This window comes from Equus asinus, chromosome 30, assembly GCF_041296235.1.
Source record: "Equus asinus isolate D_3611 breed Donkey chromosome 30, EquAss-T2T_v2, whole genome shotgun sequence".
Classification (NCBI taxonomy): domain Eukaryota; kingdom Metazoa; phylum Chordata; class Mammalia; order Perissodactyla; family Equidae; genus Equus; species Equus asinus.
The window spans coordinates 13,556,888-13,575,802 of NC_091819.1; the positions used below are offsets into that span (position 1 = coordinate 13,556,888).

The following is an 18,915-nucleotide window of genomic DNA, read 5'->3' on the forward strand; positions in this document are numbered from 1 at the left end:
TACAATTGAAAGCATCTGATTTACTTAAATATGTTAACGTTTTCATTTCCACCTGTAGATTTGATTGCTTCCTATAGCCCAAGACATTTATTTAGAATTTAATGGAAATATACCATTAGTCCAAGTACTTAAGTGCAATCCTCCCTAAACCTTCAGATTTACTTAGTGTTTTATCGATAATCATAGAGTGGCATGCAAAGCTTGCCAGATGATCCCCTAGCCCAGAAAGGATTCCACTGGGGAAGGCCTTGTCACAAATTAGGTGAGAAGAAGTGCCAATCTGAGGTATGGGGGATGTGCGGGGCATCCTCCGTTTGTCTCCAGATCCATTCTCTGACCTTCTCTGTACCCTATAAGGCTGACTCTGCAGCTGTCTCACAAAGGAAGGAGAGAGTTTGGTGTTTTGATTTCTCCTGCTCCCTCTCTCTGGCACCCCAGTTTGGCAAGGCTGCATCCCTTCTCTATGGCCACGGCTTCCGTAGGGCAGCGTCTTTCCGCTGGCTACAGCACTTGCTGAATTCCAGAAACATCTTCCCCTTGTCCTTTAGGCCTAAAGGGTAATAGCTTCTGGCTATTGCTAGGTCCTGTGTCCTTTAACATTCCTTGTTGATTCTCTTAATCCTGCCCACACCTCATACGTAGTCTTTTCATTAAATTCTCTTCAAATGCCCTTTCGAGGTTGCCATCTGTTTCCTGCTGAGATCCTGATTGATACAGAGGGGCACATTTCGAACCTTACATAGGTCCTAATGACAGTGGGCAGGCTGAGAGAGGCATTTGATCTTAGTGATGGAGAGATATGGAAGTGCCTTTTTTTGTGAGACTGAAGAAAGAGAGAAACAGCGCCCCCTCATGTCCCTATGCATTGATTTTAGTCTTTAATATCAGAGAATCCCTTTGGTCCTCAAGCCCATCTGGCCAGAGAGGGGAATGAGAGTGGCCAGGAGAGTTTGGCGTGGAATCGTGCTGTTCCTGAAAATAATGCCTTCTCTGTTTCTCGCTGCGTCTGCTGAGCCGTCACTCAGATCCAGCAAATATCTCTCTCCATGGCTTATACTACCATCCATGGATTTGTACGGATACACTGTTCATGGGTGTACCTCTCTGTCTTATCAACTAAACCTTAAGCCCCTGAAGGGTAGAATTCATGGTTAGCCTCCTACCCCAACCCTAGGAACTAGGCACTTTGAGCTTGATGGGCGCTTAATAACGACAAATTATTAAATACTCAACTTATAGGACAAACAGAAATAAGTAAACATGTCTCACCCTCTTTTTTTTTTTAATACTTTCACAGGACCTAAGTTTCAGGTGACTTTGGGGAGGCTTTCTTTTCATGGTCCATCTCACTGGACAGGAGCCAGTTGTGAAGAGCCGTGAGGGAAGGGTGGAATTACACATTTTCTACACTCAGTTGGAGAAAGTTTGGTTGCGTTTAACATTTCACGTCCAGCAAACATGCTTCCAACACAGAGACAGGAGGATCAATATTGGCTTAAGTGGAATATAAATCTGAGTTGCATCAGCATGAGGGTGAGAACCAACCCAGCTTCAGATGAATAACTTTGTCTTAAAGGCAACATGAAGACTGCCAACAATGGGAGCTTAAGAATAGAGTCCTAAGGGATGCCGTGAGCGACAGAAAAAGAACAAGGATGTGCGCATAGGTGAATTAGAGCTTGCTCCTGAGTGTGCGCTCACGCACATGGATAGAAATGATCTTCAGTAGGAATGCAAGGCCTGATGGCAACAAAAAGACATGGTCCCTGGCCCAGTGGCAGAATTCAGATTTTGTTTCTGCGAGAGTGCGAGAACTATAGCTTTATTTTTAATGACTCAACTCCATGCGTATTTCTCTGCCCTCTCCCAGGGCTGCGGTGAACATTAGCTTTAGCGTCAGGGTCCTGGCAGATTCTGCCCTTCCCCTGATTGTTTTGAGGTTCCAGAAGGCTTTGCAGGGCCAAGGTATGAAGGGAGGGACAGACACTGCATCTTCTGACCACCATGGGCTTTTGTGGTGCCTGGTGACAATGCGGCCAGGGCGCTTGCTGAGAAATTTTTGCATAAATGCAGAAACTATGCTTTTTGCATAAATTGTTCATGGGTGAAGCTGGTCTTTAATTCTTTTTTGCAGATTTCTATTCATGGAAATGTCCTGATGGCCTTCAGTCTAAGAAGATGGCACTCCGTTTCTAAAGTTTTAGAACCAATGCCCTGCTTGAGTCAGACAATATCAATAAATCATTTAAAACCTTGAGCTGTGGGAGTTGGGGGCGGGAGCAGCTTAGTTCTTGTGGGAGAAACTAACCAAACAAAAGCCTCCATGTTGGTCAGAAATACGTTAGTGAGATTAATACCTAATTAAATGTAAGTCCAAAACCAAACAGAAAACATGCTCAGTAAGTTTTCCCTAAACGCGATATAAAAAATGCTTAGGAAAAGGATGGAGTAAGGGTGATAGGCACAGAAAATGAGCAATTTGAAGCAAGTAGCTAGTCATGGAAATGTAGAATCAGACTACCAGCGTTGGAAGGAATCTTAGTCATGGGGATGTGGGCGTTGTTCTTTTCCTGAGAAGCGGCAAGGGCAAGGATGGTTGACCCGCCTCACTGAAGGGCAGCACACCTTCACAGCCAATTGTGCTCTTGGTGGCAGATGTTTAAACTCTAACGTTTTATTAATGACTCACTGATAGAGACCTAAGATTCTCCTAACCTGGCTCTTTTCCCTCTTGGAAGACACTAACTCCTTTTCTTTAGTGCGGGCTGACGGTAGAGTGGGGAGGTGGACCTAGTATGTAGCAGGCAGCCTGCCAGACACACAAGATGTCTTGGTTCTCAAACATACTGTTTTTTAATGAGAAAAGTGAGAAATTAAGTATCTTGCCTATGCTGTGTGATTTTCACTCAGTTTCTTCATCTGGAAAAAGGATGGCTGCGAGCATCTAACAGGAAAGAGCATAAGTATCAGAACTATTTCACGGGAGCATGGTTGGTGTGTGTAGTGCGCTGAGACAGCTCTTGTTTCTGGCTGAAAGCGTTTCTCACATCCCCAGGAAGCCCTGACCTTAGGAGGGGGGCCCTGTGACCAGGTCTATTCAATCACCATCCTCTATTCTCTTGGTCATAATAATAGCTATTGTTATTTGTACTGGTTGATAGAGTCTATGTGTATGAGGCACTGCCCTAAGCACATTCACACATCAACTCATTAAATTCCAAAGCCAGCCTATGGGTTCAAGGCTGCTCCTATCCACATTCTAAAACAGGGAAACCAAGGCGCGGAGAAGGTTTGAATCAGGCAGCGCCTGCAGTGATTTTCTCTGATCCCTGGAGAGAGTCTGGTATGAAAGGAAGCCAAATAGAGACAATCTGGGATGAAGGAAGGTGAGAGAACAAATCCAATGGCATTGAGTCCTGGATCCCAGGCTCCTTGAGAGACCTGGGGTTTGCATCTTTTCCTTGGTTTCAAGGAATTTCTTCAGTCCTCTCCCCAAACAGGTGAGCAGAAACTATTCCCTTCTGTTTAAACTAAAGTTGGCTTTCTATCCTTTGTAGTGAAATGGTCATGACGCCTTGTCCATGGTGTAGATTTTCTTAAGGACCTAAATGGGCTCTTATACGTAATAAACTAAATACATTAGGTTTATTATTTATTTACATTTATATTTTATAATATATTTATAATTTATTAAATACATTTATTAGTAAATAAATATGTTTCAATAAGAAACACCACTACTGATATTTCCGTATGTCCATTTCAGGGGTGGATAACCGCATAACAATGTATTGTCTGAAGCTGATCTCTTATATACTCACTTGCTTTGATGCAACTGAAAGATAAATACTATCAGAAAATCAAATTGCTTAGGATCAGAATTCACTCCATCAGGTCTTACAAATTATAGATTACGAAAGCTGATCAAGAGAAGCAAAAGTTCGATTAGAATTTTTTTTAAGCGTATGGTTGTAGATTATCTCTTCTTAGGCCTTTAGAATTTAGAACTGGAGGGAGTTTCTATTTATAGATGGGCAAAGGCCAAAAGAGGTTAATTTGCTCAAGGATCCAGAAATAGTGATAGAAGGGTGCTAAGCTGCTGTCCTTTCTCCCTCTTCCTTCTAGCTTGTCATCCACAATTTTGTGGGGACCGGTACAGAGAAGACCTCTGCAGCCCCCTTCCTGCAGTCTCCAGACAGCAGCTTTAGGCAGGAACAGTGAGGGTCCCCTTGGATGTCTCCTTCACAACCCTTCCTTCCATCCTCGTCTACGTAAATTGCCAGACAGAATTGTTTGGGGGCAGTGCGGTTCTGTTAGAAAATAGCAGGCTGCCATCCTTCGCGGGCTCCCACAGTGTCAGCCCTAAGATCTGACCCACACTCGAGTGACTCATAGAGTTTCCTCTGAGGCTGACCTGTCGCTTCTCAGTCACCCTGTTACGAGGCACCAGGAGCCTTCGGAGATGGCGTGTGCGAGCGTAGGTGCACATCGCAAAAACCTGTCAAAGCGGGGACGTTTCAGGACAGCTAATTGAGTCACTGACAGCAGGATTCAGTGAAAGGGGAGCTGTGGCAGGCCCTGGCAAATCCGTGGTGAGTCATTGCCTTAAGCAAGAGTATGAACACGAATGCACAATTACTGAGAGCTACTCGTCAGCCTGTGCTCCCTCCCGACAGGTGAAAAGGGAAGCTTCTTATCGAGGAGACTCACACCCAGGTCCCTCTCGGAAGCATGCGGAGAGACTAGTGTCTTAATTTGCTTGCTGATCACTTAACAACTTCCCCACGTAGAATTTGGAGGTTTCTATTGTATATATCAGTACAGCCCAATTTTGAAAGAGTTGAAGATAGAAATGAGTATTGACTGCGAAAAAAAATCATATTGGACTTGTAAATATTCTGTAGCACAGCAAGCCTGTAGTCTCCATTTAGGGAAAAGGTCTATACACTGGAAGAATTTCATTTAGTAAAGAGGCATCTCATTTATGTAGGAATGGCACATTTACAGAGTTGTGTGAGAATTAGGTTTTGGGAAACTAAATTGTGTTTGAAATTCACTGAGAATCTCTAATGGGACCCTCCACTGCATCGCTCTGCAAAGCCACCCCATCCATCCATCCATCCATCCATCCTTGTGAAACATAAAAAAAAAAAAAAACTTCAAGAGGCTGGCCCAGTGGCAGAGCGGCTAAGTTTGAGTGTTCTGCTTCTGTGGCCCGGAGGTTGCAGGTTCAGACCCTGGGCGTGCTCCTAGCAGTGCTCTTCAAGCCATGCTGTGGCAGCGTCCCACGTAAAATAGAGGCAGACTGGCACAGATGTTAGCTCAGGGCTAATCTTCCTGGCAAAAATAAAAAATGTGTCCAAATTTCTATGATTCATATTTCAGATCTTACTGGTCTTATTAAAGCTGATCTTTCAGATCCTTCCGAATCCTAGAATTCTGGAAGCTGTGTTGAAATGAATCAAACTACAAAAATCTCATTTTAAATGATGGTGAATGTTCTTCTTACCACTAAAGACCAGGCCCCCAAGCGAGAAACAAAACAATAGAAAACGACAAAAGAAGCAAACTAAATCCACGAGGAAGAGAAAAAGAAATTATACGATGAGTTGAGACATGAACTTTGCAGATAATATATTCCGTTTCCCCTCCAGCTTCATACGGAAACAACAGGACTCTTGTTGAGGAAAGCCATGGCTAGACCAAGGTAAACAGGCTGGTCATCAATTCTCATCATGTAAATTAGGGACTCCTGGGGAGCTGGCTTCACTTATTTAGGCAATCAGTTTACAACGGTTGGGGACTGTGATTCTCAACCCTGGCTGCACATTAGAGTCACCTGGGGACCTTTTGAAACTCACTGATGCCTGGACCCAGCCCAGAAGTGGAACTCCAGCGGGATGGGGCCTGGGCGTTGGGAATGTTGTTAAAGTTCCCGGGGTGATCCTAATGTGCAGTCAGGGCTGCGAACCACTGATTTGGGAAATCACCACTTGAAAATCGGGCTTAAGCAGCATAGCAACGATGCTGTACCCTCCGGGGCAGTATATGTCGAAAAAGTGGGTTGTGGATCGTCCTAGCTGCTTGTGAAAAATATAGATTTCTGGGAATCCCCACCCCAACCCTGGAATCTGCACTTTGAACACGCTCTTTGGGTAATCCTTCTGTGCTATAAACACCGGGTACCACCCCGTTTAGGGCATTCAATGTTGAAGTATTACTGAAAATTGAGAAGGTGCCTGTAATATCACATAGCTTTTGCCCACCTTCAACCACACTAGCTACCAAGCTGGTTATGTGAATGGCTGTGAGGTAAGCGACATTTGCTGGTCCTCGCCCTCCAAGGCGAGCAACTCCCCCCTCTCTTTCTGTAAGAATCCTTTTCTCCAGATGTTTCCTGACCCTCTTGTCCAGTAGAATTTATCCACACTACATCCTTTTCTCCCAGAGCTCTATCTCTGGTCAACTGATCAATGAATTAATTTAGACTATGGAATGCTATCTTGTTCTTCCCACATAACTAAATTTTGGCAGCTGACTTCAACGATTCAACCCCAAAACAGAAATGAATACAATGGTGTAGGGCCATGGAGGAGAGTGACGGAGAAGGACATCTGACACCTAGAAGGCAAACCATGTGGATGGCCACTTCCCCAACCACAGATTGTCACCACCCTTCTAATTAATCAGTCCACACCTCTGGGCAGTTTCTCAGTTCTTTGTTTTTATTCCCTACAAATATACGGATTACCTCAAAAACATAATCCTCTGCAGAAGGCTCAAACCACTAACAGATGTTGGGTGAACCGAAGTGTCTAGGACAGTGAAGATGTTTTCTGAAAGGAAGCTTGAGAATGGAGTAACCCTCGGGTTTGAGAGCCATGCAAATTCATCTCAAAGGCAAAAATGTTCTTTCGTTAAGGGAAAATCAATTCTTTTGCTATATTCCTTGCTAAATGACTTCTGTAACATTATTCAGGGTCTATAGAGACTCACAAGTTACACAGGCTAAATAAATCCAATATTTTAGGTCCTTTATTTCAGCATTTAATCTATATTTTTCAAAATATTTCCTGTAAGAACTGAGTTTTAGAGCCGATAGGCTAGTTTTTTTTTTTTTCTTTTCCTGCTCTCTATCCTTCTTATGTTGTAACAACATGGGATTAGCTGGCAAATGCAAATTTGAGATCAGTTTGTGATAACAACCAAATTAAATACTTCCATTTGGGTGGAATGAGTATGGAGAAGGAGGATGACGCTGAGCTGATAGTAACAGTTACAAAAGGGACAGCATAGCTGGAGGTCCGTAAGGCATTTCCCCTCTGAAATGTGGGTCCCTTGGTTTCTGGTTGTCCTTAGCTCCTGGTGAGAAAACTGAGCTAAGACACATCCTTGGAGTTAACCATTCCTTAGAAAACTGACATGAGACTTCTACACATCATGTGGCCAATTATTTAACCCAATGACACAACATGGTGCCAAAGAAGCTGAAATCACTGGTTTGCTTTCAGTATCTGTGGGTCATTTAGATTTGTCTAATTAGAGGCCAGAGATTTCATGCTGATTCCAGCCAGTTCTCTCACAAAGGGACGTTTTTATTCATAAGGGAGACTAGATAATTGAGAATAGATGGGTCTTTGATAACTTGACACTTTTCAGTAAAGATAATGAGAAAAGAACAAAAGGATGGCCACATAGATTCTGGCAATTTCTAACAGTATTCTGTTTCCAGCTGTGGCATCAATAAGGTATTTTGTTCCTTCGTAGCATAAACCACAATGCTTGCCCTAAACCCCTGGGGCCTGATTGTTTTTCTAAATTTTTTTTTTCTTTTAAAGATTGGTACCTGAGCTAACATCTGTTGCCAATCTTTTTTTTTGTCTTTTCCTTTTTGTACTCCCTAAAGCCCCCCAGTACATAGTCGTATATTCTAGTTGTGAGTTCATCTGGTTGTGCTATATGGGATGCCAACTCGGTGTGGCCTGATGAGTGGAACCATGTCCATGCCCAAGACCGGAACCGGCAAAACCCCTGGGCTGCCAAAGCAGAGTGCGAGAACCTAACCACTTGGCCATGGGGCAGCCCCTGATGTGTTTTTTTTTTTTTTTTTTTTGAGGAACATTAGTCTTGAGCTGACATCTGCTGCCAATCCTCCTCTTTTTGCTGAGGAAGACTGGCCCTTAGATAACATCCGTGCCCATCTTCCTCTATTTTATGTGGGACACCCACCACAGCATGGCTTGACAAGCGGTGTGTAGGTCCACACCTGGGATCCAAACCGGCGAACCCCGGGCCCCTGAAACGGAATGTGTGAACGCAACCACTGCACCACCGGGGCCAGCCCCCACCCGCATGTGTTTTTAAATAATTTTGTTCTTTCAGATTTTGGAAAGGTAGTAAAATGCGTGTACTGTATATTTTGTAATATCCCAAGAATGATCTTGTAATAAAACACAATATTTCTGAAGTAAAACATGTAAATATTCACATTAAATAGATAAATAAATGCTATAAGCAGTCTCAAATTTGTTTAGATTGGATTTTGCTGCCAAATGACTTGTGCCAAATCTAGAAAAAACTTTTGTTTTTAAGAGATTTTTAGATTTGGAATTGCAAACAAAGGATTATGCATTTACATTCTGTGTATTTCTCCAAACCTTTCAAGAATCTATTTATCTTTTCAGTTCTTACTAACTCATTGGGTAATTTGTCCATATGTTACTGGCCTAAAATATACTCTTTCTCACACTTAAAATGTTACCTCTAATCATTGTGCTCATTGATTTGCTCTCCATATTCCTGGTGACTTAGTGATTTCATCATTTCTGGTGATGGTAAGCTTTTCAAGGCTCAGTTTCCCCTTTTTGAAAGTTGCCCTGGGCGTCGTGCCTGGCACTTAGTGCTGGCATCAGTCAGCAAGTTTCCTTTGACTGCAAGCAAGAGAAACTGATTCTGACTCAAGCAAAAGGGGATTTATTGGGAGTGTATGGAATTAAAAGAACAATTGAAGACCCATACTTGGAAATAGCAGAGATAAGCAAAGCTTTTGGATGAGGTTAGGGATGTTTTATCAGGACTTCTCATCTCCACCTTTTAAAATTCGGAGTCACTCTGCTGAAGTGCCAAGCCATGGGGCTGGTCCCAGAATATTTCTCTTAATTCTTGGCTTTTCAGGGATACACAAAGTCCTATTGTTTAGGCTGTCCTCATAGAAGGCTCACTTCATCTCCAAGCACAGGTTAATGGTTTTCCTCCAGACTTTTCTCAACACTCCATGTCTTTCTGGAGCGTGGGGGCTGGAGATGCTTGCCTTTAGATTTTATTGTTCTTGGTACAATTCATGAGTTATTTTCAAAGTGACCTTTTAACAAGGATATTTCCTACCAACGTGACACTGATAGAGGGAAGCTTATTGGTAGAAACCACTTCATTAACAAGAAATGCAAATACGTCACCTGAAATTTACATAGGAATAACAAGCATACGTCACATGGATCAAGAACCAAGAAAATGAAAAAGGCAAATTAATATGATCTCTAGTCCCTTATTTACTGCTTTTTTTTTTTTTTTTTTTTGGTGAGGAAGATTGACCCTGAGCTAACTTCTGTTGCCAATCTTCCTCTTTTTGCTGAGGAAGCTTGTCCCTGAGCTAACATCTGTGCCCATCTTCCTCTATTTTGTATGTGGGATGCCATCACAGCATGGCTTGATGAGCTGTGTGTAGGTCTGTGCCTGGGATCCAAACCCATGAACCCCAGGCCACTGAAGCAGAGTGAGCAAACTTAACCACTACACCACTGGGCTGGCCTCTGAAAAATTTTTGAAGGATATTATTAAATTCCTTAAGCCCCATGTTTCTTTAAGTGGCTTTTCAAGTTGGAAGCAATTTTTACAGGCTGGTGCTAATGGGTGCATGCAATCTCAGTGTGAATTGTTGAGAAGACCAATTTCTTACCTGGTATTCATATTCTGTGAAAGGCAATAGTTCAGAATCTATAAAAGAGCTCGAGCTTCCATTATAGGTTAGCACTGGATTTGGTTTTCCAGGCTGAGTCGCTATTTGTCTTCTGTACAATTCATAGTATAAAACTTTTCCATTTGGCTGAAGTGGTCCTGTCCACAAAAGGGAAACGATGGGCTGGAATCCCCCGGGAGCCCTCTGGACCTCTAGATGTGGAGGGGGTTGCATCAGGGGTGCAATCTCAGGGGTCTGAATGGACGTCCAGTCACTTGATGCACACCCCAGCATGGTACAGGCTTGAATTCGTACTTCATACCTTCAGGACACAAGGCAGAAATACCCATGAGTGGCAAAATAGGTTTGCATTGGAGGAATCTTCAAAAGCAAGAGTTTTTGGGAAAAAACATCTTACATTTATTCTTATTTATCAGTAAGTCTTCTAAAAAGCAAGGAAGTCATATTTCCATAGAAATTTTAGAATATTTTAAATCCTCCTGGCTTTCCAAACTGAAGCTAAGATTCTCATCTGTCTGGAAAGGGTGGGCCCAATTCTTCCCTAAACAGAAATGTACGGAATAAATACACTTTCGAGATTCTCTCCAGCATGACAGTGCCGATACTTTGAAGGATTACTTAAAGCGATGAAGAATGCAGATCTTGGGGAGTATGAAGGAGTCTTCGGCAGCCCAGGGCTCCTCCTTCCTCTGCAGCTAGAGCTGAATAATTCCCCAGGAATGTTTCCAGGTCATGAAGGGACATCACGGAGTTAAGGTCTCAGTGGTAATAAATGCCGTCTCCTGATACCCCACATCTTAAACGGGCTCTCTTACACCACACAGAGACCTTCTGGGGCCAAAGTTAACCCACCTGCACACTAGATTATCAATCATGGGGACACCTTATCATCATCCAGTTAAACTCAACCAATCAGTTATGTTTTGCCTCATAGCTGGTCTCCTGCCACTTGAGGAGGTCTGTTTACATAGCAGGGACTTTTCTCTTCCAACAAAAGGGGCTTTTGTGAGTATGAAATGCCTATAGCTGCAAATGAGTGCTTTTTTCTCTGCTCCCATGCCCCACTGAATTTATGGCACTCCACTTTTCCTTCTAGAACCAGCCATTTTTTTTTCTCCCTTTATTTCTTTTGGTTCTGGCCTTTTCCTCTTCTATCTCCTGTTTCCCCACATCTAATCACTGCTTTTTTGTTCTCTTACTTGCTTTCTTTCTCTTTCCCCTTCCTCTCTTCTTAAATATGCTTCGCTCTTTCTTGTGACATCTTTCTTTTCCTTTCTCTGCTTTCCTTCCCTCCTTCTCCTCTCATGCCCATCTCTCCCATGATGGGCCAACAGTTTATTGGTGAACAAATCCATAGTTATGTATGGCTGATCCGACTTCTAAGCAATCCTATGAAGTTACTTTCGACTTCCACATATGGATTATTTGTTTTCTGGATGACCTGTGCTGGTTTTAAAATTCTGGGTCAGATTCCCTCTGCTGGTGAAAATATTCCCAGGCTACTTCTACCTACTGACCAGTGTCAGGGTGCTCCAAGGAGGACATACCAATTGCAATATTCAATAAACATTAATCTGCTAGAAAAACCTAAAACTATGTGAACCCCAACCTCATATAGAAGTGATATTGTTTTAAAGTCATTCATGTCATTCATATTTTCGATTATTGTGGATAATGAAGAGACACCTCTTATTGCCTTAAATATTACTGTTAGGTTTATCAGATAAATCAAACTTTCGTTTTTTCAGCTTGGGAAAAGTGCCCCTCTCAGATCTGGCAACCTTTTCCTTCTCTAGAAATCTTTTAAAATGAGAGTTTCAAAGAGGAGCCAGTTGATATGATTTTTAAAACTTGTAGGTACCAGTCAGGTAAAGAGGAAGCCGGTATAAAATGTACAGCTCTGCAGCTAAAGTGGGTCTTTTTATGCCCTGAATCAGAGTAAGATAAAAGCCAACTCACATAGCATGTGGATTAGCTATGGAAGATACCTGAGGAAGTTTTAATTACTGTTTAATATTTAATGTGACCCTAAATAATTGTCATGAGTAGATGCACCAGATCATGAATGTTTCATTTAAACAGCACTATATATCAGAGATAATTACAGGAGGGGTCTAATCTACACACCAGTAGATTACAATAATAGCTGAATTTTACCAGTGGTGGTTGGAAATCAACACTCTTTCAGCCTTTAATTTTTTTTAAGTGGTTCTGTTCATTTTACTAAATTTTAAGCATAAAATGTCCTTTATTACTCTTCTCTCTGGGGATATAAGTTACTTAAAATGTGACAGGGAAAAGCATCAAGCAATTTTTTAAGCTATAGGAAGAGGGCTGCTGGTAAGGTTTATTCATGTGGAGAGCAACACGCATCCCTGCAGGGCAGAGAGCCCAGACAGGACCACAGAGAAAACATGAGCTAGCAAGGTGGCACGTCCTGAGAAACCACAAGGTCAGAGCTGGGGGAATCCTAAGGGGTTGAGGAAATAGAGTCAGAGGATCTTATTATCCCAGAAGAAGTACTGGATTTAATAAGAAGGACTGTCCCCAAAATGACTTTTGAATTAGTCCATCTCTGGCTGGTAATAGCTCTCGTTGACGGGCACGTTTTTCATCCTCTAAAATAATACCTCATTTTCTTCACAGCCTGGGTCAGATATCCCCACTGGGCTCTCAGAACTATCCAGGGGCCTGCATGTTTCCAGGAAAGACTAGACTCAGGGAAGTGGCCCCATCTCTGTGCTACTTGTTCCAGACATCGTGGGTGGCCAACATTTCTGAAAAACTGACTCTCAAAATGTCGCTTGCAAGAATTTTACTTTCCAGAAGTTATGCGAGCAAGTTTTGCCTGGATGAGGATGTGGTTAGTCCACTGTGGATGGTTAAGTGGATGGGGGTTGGGGATGTCACGCATCTTGCTTTTAGTATCTTCATTCGAACTGACTGGATGTCACGCAAAAGACAGTGGGTTGCTCTTAGCCAACCTGGAGCTGGCCACCTACCTGTGAAATGGCTTCAGCTGGTTTAGTATGAATGCCTGTGTACCAAAAGAATTATGCGTTGTGTTTATGTGTATGATTTTTGTTTCTCTTTCAAACAGCTCACGGACAAAGAGGGTATAGTTGACGATGTTGCCATTTGTCCTCACTGGAGGGTCCCAGTTCACTAAGATTTCCTGGGGACCCTGGGCCTGCAGTTTTGGAGGTTCCATCCCTGAGGGTGCTGAGGGGCTGGTTTGCTGTTTGACAAGTGGACTCAAAATACCCCCTTGGCTGTTGTTGGCAGTCACTGTGTAGCCATACTCCACACCTGGGGTGAGAGTAAAATCGTGATAGTGAGTTTCCAGGCCGGTGTACACAATAGCTCCATCCCTCCTAAGTTCATAACTTCTGATCTGGCCGTTTGGGTTTCTTGGGGGTTTCCAGGTGATTTCTATTGACTCTGAGCCCGTGACTTGCAATTTTGGAGGGTCCATGTTCTGTGGTGGGGCCTCCCTTGTCCAGGCAGATTTTGACGCACTAGCTGTGCAACCACCATTCGTGCAGGCTACTAGGGAGAAATTATACTGAGTATAAGGCTGCAGGTGAGAAACCAACAGGAACAGACTCTGCCCGGCGAGGTACTCCTTATCATCCAATCTAAGCAAATATTTAGTGATCTTTCCATTTTGAATTGATGGTGGTGACCAAGATACGTTTATTTGAGTGGCACTGATGGCCCAAAGAGCTGGAGGGCCAACCCCTGCGGGAGCAGCCTCAAGAGTTGTGACGTTGGTGAGTTTGCTGGTGGAGCAGCCTCCACTCGTGCACGCTGTGACTGCATAACTGTATGTGAAAAATGGAAGCAGTTCTTCATCGGTGTAATTGAAGGTCGCAGCATCAAAGCTGAAAGGATAGAGCAGTCCGTTCCTTTGAAGCCTATAGGACTGGATGATCCCATTAGTCTGTTCTGGTGGGATCCAGGAAATCAGCAGTTTTGGGGGGTTCATTGATACATAGGCTGTCTCTGGAGGAGAGAGACCTTCCGGAGGGGCTGGCATCGTCCTTACCACAGTCCAAGGGCTACAGGTATGACCTGCTGAATTCCAAGTGAAGATTTTATATTCACACTGCGTCCATGGCTGCAAACCTGTGTCATTATACATAAATGTATTCCTTTCAGTATTATATTCTGTGAAAACAATTTTCTCATCGGCCTGGATTGTCTGATTCCCCCAAGCTCTTCCCTCGAAGCATCTGCGAATCACTTCATAAAGAATTATCTTTCCATTTGGGTTAACAGGCTCAGACCAGCTCAACTCCACGCTGGTGGCCCCCACGGATTGGATCTTAGGAGCCAACTGAGAGTGGGGAGGAGCTTCATCGGTCCACAGAAGCTGGGGCTCTGAGTGGGCGCAGCCTGCTCTGGTGCAGGCCTCCAGGGTCAGCGTGTAGACAGTGAAAGGCTCCAGGCGCCGGAAGAGAAACTGACGAGTCAAGCCAGTGTACTCCAGAACGCCATCACTGAAGATGTTATATTCCTGGAGGAAGAAGAGAACCAAGGGAAAATAATTCGGAGCATATGATTTCTTGGTGTGGCTATTTCATCCCTTTTAACCTTTTCCCCCTTCTGTTCCTCATCTTGATGACCCCAATCCAAAAAAAAACCTCTGATATTAATTTGGGGAATGTGATCTTTTCCAGTTAATGTAAAGTCCACAGGAAGATGAAAAAGGTTTTCTTTGCTTTTTTTTTAAGTTTTGATGTCATGTAAGCATATATCTAAAAGCTAAGGGCTATTGAACCTGATTCTTTGACTTAAAGAGTGCTCACAGGGTTTCCTCCCATTTTTATTTTTTAAAAGTGGGGAACAGTATTCCTAGTATTGAAATCCCCTATTTTATAGATACTAAGTGCTTATGATCTCATCCTGAGTACGGTAAGTAGGACCCATCTCTACTGTGCATCTCCCAAGGCATTTACTGGGAAATGGAATTGTAAAGCTTAAGCATTTGTACCAGGGTGCCGGGGCCGAAAATGTGTGTCTGTGTGTAGGCACACACACATATACACATATATGTTATATACATATTCAAAAATATAGATACAAACTTTGATGACCAGAAAAGGGAAAAAAAACACCCTGTTTTCTCTTGCAGGCCATGGAGGAATTGATTATTCCTTTGGAGCAAAGTATTCTTTTGTTCTAGGGAAAACATCAGAACATTCATCATACAAAGGTAGACTGAATTTTCATCCCATATTATTCATTGTTCTTTGGGAAAGTTGGGAAATAACTGAACTTCACTGGAGATATTTTTTGGTGAGGAAGATTGGCCCTGAGCAAACATCTGTGACCATCTTTGTCTGTTTTGTATGTGGGATGCTGCCACAACACGGCTTGATGAGTGGTGTGTAAATCTGTGCCTGGGATCCGAACTCCCAAGCCCCTGTCCACCCAAATGGAGAGTGCAAACTTAACCACTACATCACTGGGCTGGCCCCTGGAGATTTTTTTTTTTTTAGGAAAACTAGCTCTGAGCTAACTACTGCCAATCCTCCTCTTTTTGCTGAGGAAGAGTGGCCCTGAGCTAGCATCATGCTCATCTTCCTCTACTTTATATGTGGAACGCCTACCACAGCATGGCTTTTTGCCAAGTGTGCCATGTCCGCACCTGGGATCCAAACCAGTGAACCCCGGCCGCTGAGAAGCAGAACGTGCAAACTTAACCACTGCGCCACCAGGCCGGCCCTGGAGATGTTTTTGAATAGTGGTTTCCCATCCTTTTCCTGCTTCAATGCACTTGAGAGATTTGATAGTAGATGGTAGTGACTCCCTATGATGGCATCTCTCAAGAAGTGGGGAACACACATCAGAATCCCTTGGGAGGTATATCCATCTTGAAAGATTCCCAGAGGTGCCTCCTGGCAAGCTTAATTTAGACTGAATTGTTGATATAATTTAATTTTACTGAAGATTAAATAGCCTAGACTTTTGGAAATCTATTTATGTCGGACTGTTGCATTTGGTGTGATTTTCTTGTTGGGGTCCCAGGACAAGACCACACCCGTGAGGGAAGGGGAATGGTGTATTTTCTGAGGAGACCGCAGACTTCATAATCACTCTGGGAGCGTCTATGACTCCCTGGCCCCCTCAAAGTCACCTGGTAAATCCCTAACTCGTGTTAGATTTAGCTCTCCCTCTGTACCTTAGCTTCTAACTGAGTTTGGAGAAAAACACTCAAGTATGCTGACTTTCAATTTCTCACTTTAAATTTCATACCATAAATTTTAAGTAGGCAATTACCAACTGGTAATCTTATTCCATTCCCCTATATGTTTGCTCTCTTATTTTCTGAAGTGACTATTTCTTGTCTTCTCCTTTCTCCACTGACCACCAACGCCTTCTTCCCCCCGCCACAGGTGGTTGTTGACATGACCACATATTTCATTGAGAAAACAGAAGCAGTCAGAAAGGAATGTTCTCATGTTATACATTATCACCACCATATCTGTGTGAATCTGGATTCAGACTGTTTGCCTTCCTTCCTTTAGCTATGGATGAACTACCTCTGCCTTTCTTGAAGGCCACCTGAACTCTGGGCCCCATCCCCTCCTCCTTCCTACAGGTTTCACTCCTGCAATTCCTCTCATTATCTCTTACAACACCAAGTTTACTCCCTCTACGGGGTTATTTCCATTAGCGTTTAAACGTACTCTAGTATCTTTCATTCATTTTTAAATAAAACGTCTTGACACCACAGTCCCCCAGCTCTGCCCCATTTCTCTGCTTTCCTTTTCATCTATACTTTAGAGTGGCCTGACTCCTTTCTTCCCTTGCCATTCTCTCGTCAAGCCATCCCAATCAGGTTTCCCACTTCATCACTTGACCTTCTTGTCAAGATCACATGACCTTCTCGCTTCCAAATCCAGGACCACTTCTTGGCCCTCATTGTACTTGATCTGTCAACAGCACTTGGCATATTTTCTCTTCACTTTTGGCGCTTCCCACTCATCTACCTTTCCTCCCACTTCACATGCCTCTTCTCAATTTCCTTTGCAGGCTCTTCTTCTTCTTGACCTCCAAATTTTTGTATTTCCTCGGGGCTTGATCCTAGGTTCTCATCACCTCTAGTTATATTCTCTCCATAGCTGATCTCCTCCAGGACCGTGAAGTTAAATACCACACATCTGCTAATGAATTCCAAATATATATCTTAGTGAAGAACTCTCTCGAGAGTTCTAGACTTGTACCTGCAATGGCCTACTTGCCCCCTCACTCCTGCACATCTTCCAACCTTACCTCCCCAGTCAATGACTCAAGGCCAAAACCCAGAAGTCATCCTGAAGTATCCCTTTTCCTTCATGTTTCACAACCAATTTGTTAACAAACCTTGTCATCTCTGCCTGCTGAATGCATCTCCAGTCCACTCCTGTTTCTCTACCTTCACTACTTCCATTCTAATTCAAGCCACCATCAATTCTACCCTGAATTTTTAATAGCTTCCAAACTCCACTGGTCTCCTTAGAGTCCATTTTCTCCATAGCAGTCAGAATGATTTTGAAAAACATAAATTTGATTATGTTATTCATTTGCATTAGTAGTTTTCATTGCACTGAGAATAAATTCTAAACTCCTTATCACAGCCCAGAAGGTTGGGCACAATCTACCTCCTACCCATCCCTCCAACTCTTCTAGTGTCATCTTTCTCTCCCTCCCAATGCTTCAACCGCACTGGCTTTCTTCCCTTTATCTGAATGCACCAAGTTCATTCCTGGCTTCAGGCCTTGCATTTGCTGTTCACTTTGTCTGGAACATTTTGCTCCCCTATCTTCACATGACTGACTCTGTCTTGTCATTCAGGGCTCAGCTCAAATGTCAACTCAATTCAAATGATCATCCATTCTGAAATAGCCTGAGCGGGCATAATCACATTATTCTGTTTAATTTTCCTTATAGCATTCATCACTCTGAAATTCTCTTGTTCTTTGTTTACTAGCTTTTTTTGGCTTCCCTGTATCCCCACCATTCATGTATTCACACGCATGTGCACACTCACACACAACATGTAAGGTCTGTGACAACAGGAACCTTGCCTGTCTTGTTTACCCCTGAATAAATGCCGGGCAGTTAGTAAAAGCTCAATAAATATTTGGTGAAATGTAAGTGAAGGCAAAAGGAGTAGATATTCCCATTGTCAATCATGCCAGGAAGAGGTAGATTCTGGGACAGGAAACACTCACAAAAAGGGGAGCTTTGATGGGTTTGGGGGAGAAACTCTTTTCTCTGATGGATACCTTCGTGCTATGGCTTGGAATTGAAGGTCCTGGGTCCTAAGGCTCCTGCCTCTAGTCCCAAAGTAGGGAAGTCTGTCTCTGTCACATGCAGGCAGGGTGGCAGAAAGCGGCTTGCTTCTGCTACCTGTAGCGGACTGGAGGTAACAGAGAGTCAGCCATTGTACTAAGCAGGGAGGCAGCCTACAGGGAGGCCCATGAGGCTGGGCTGTGGCCTGTGAGCTCTAGTTACTGTTCTCAGTCATTGCTGAAGGGAATTTTCTGCTGTCATCCCCCTCATAGGCTTTTCAGGAAAGCTTTCTCCAAAGTCACAGCTTAGTCTTAACTGTTCTTTGTGAAATTAATGGAGGTGTCTCTGCCATCTTGAGAGGGAAAGGAGAGGCAAAGCATCTACACCAGCTGCAGCCTGGGGAATTCTGCAGTTCCACCCTGTAGAAGGCAGTTGATGAGAGCCCAAGAGGTGGTCCAGGACCAGCGGAGAGGAAGCAGAGGCAGTAAGAGACTGTGAGGTGAGTCGCCAGTGCCCTTGGGGAGGAACATCAGAAAGGGAGATGGGGGCTGGCTTCCCTGTGTCTCATGGTCCAAAGCATCACAATGTGGCTAATAATGAAAAGTCAGCCTCACTTGTGCTCACAGGCTGGTGAAGCCTGGGTACAAGTGTGACAC

General features: G+C 43.5%; 1 protein-coding gene across 1 annotated transcript in view; it reads right to left on the reverse strand.

The window, feature by feature from the left end:
- The window catches only part of USH2A (usherin), a 743,449-nt gene that overhangs the window by 36,971 nt on the left and 687,563 nt on the right, over window positions 1-18,915 (reverse strand). The window contains exons 63-64 of the mRNA XM_070501449.1: window positions 12,979-14,495; window positions 9,956-10,277 (exon numbers count right to left, since the gene is read on the reverse strand). Coding sequence (XP_070357550.1) covers window positions 9,956-10,277; window positions 12,979-14,495 — 1,839 coding nt within the window. The remainder of the gene's footprint in view (window positions 1-9,955; window positions 10,278-12,978; window positions 14,496-18,915) is intronic.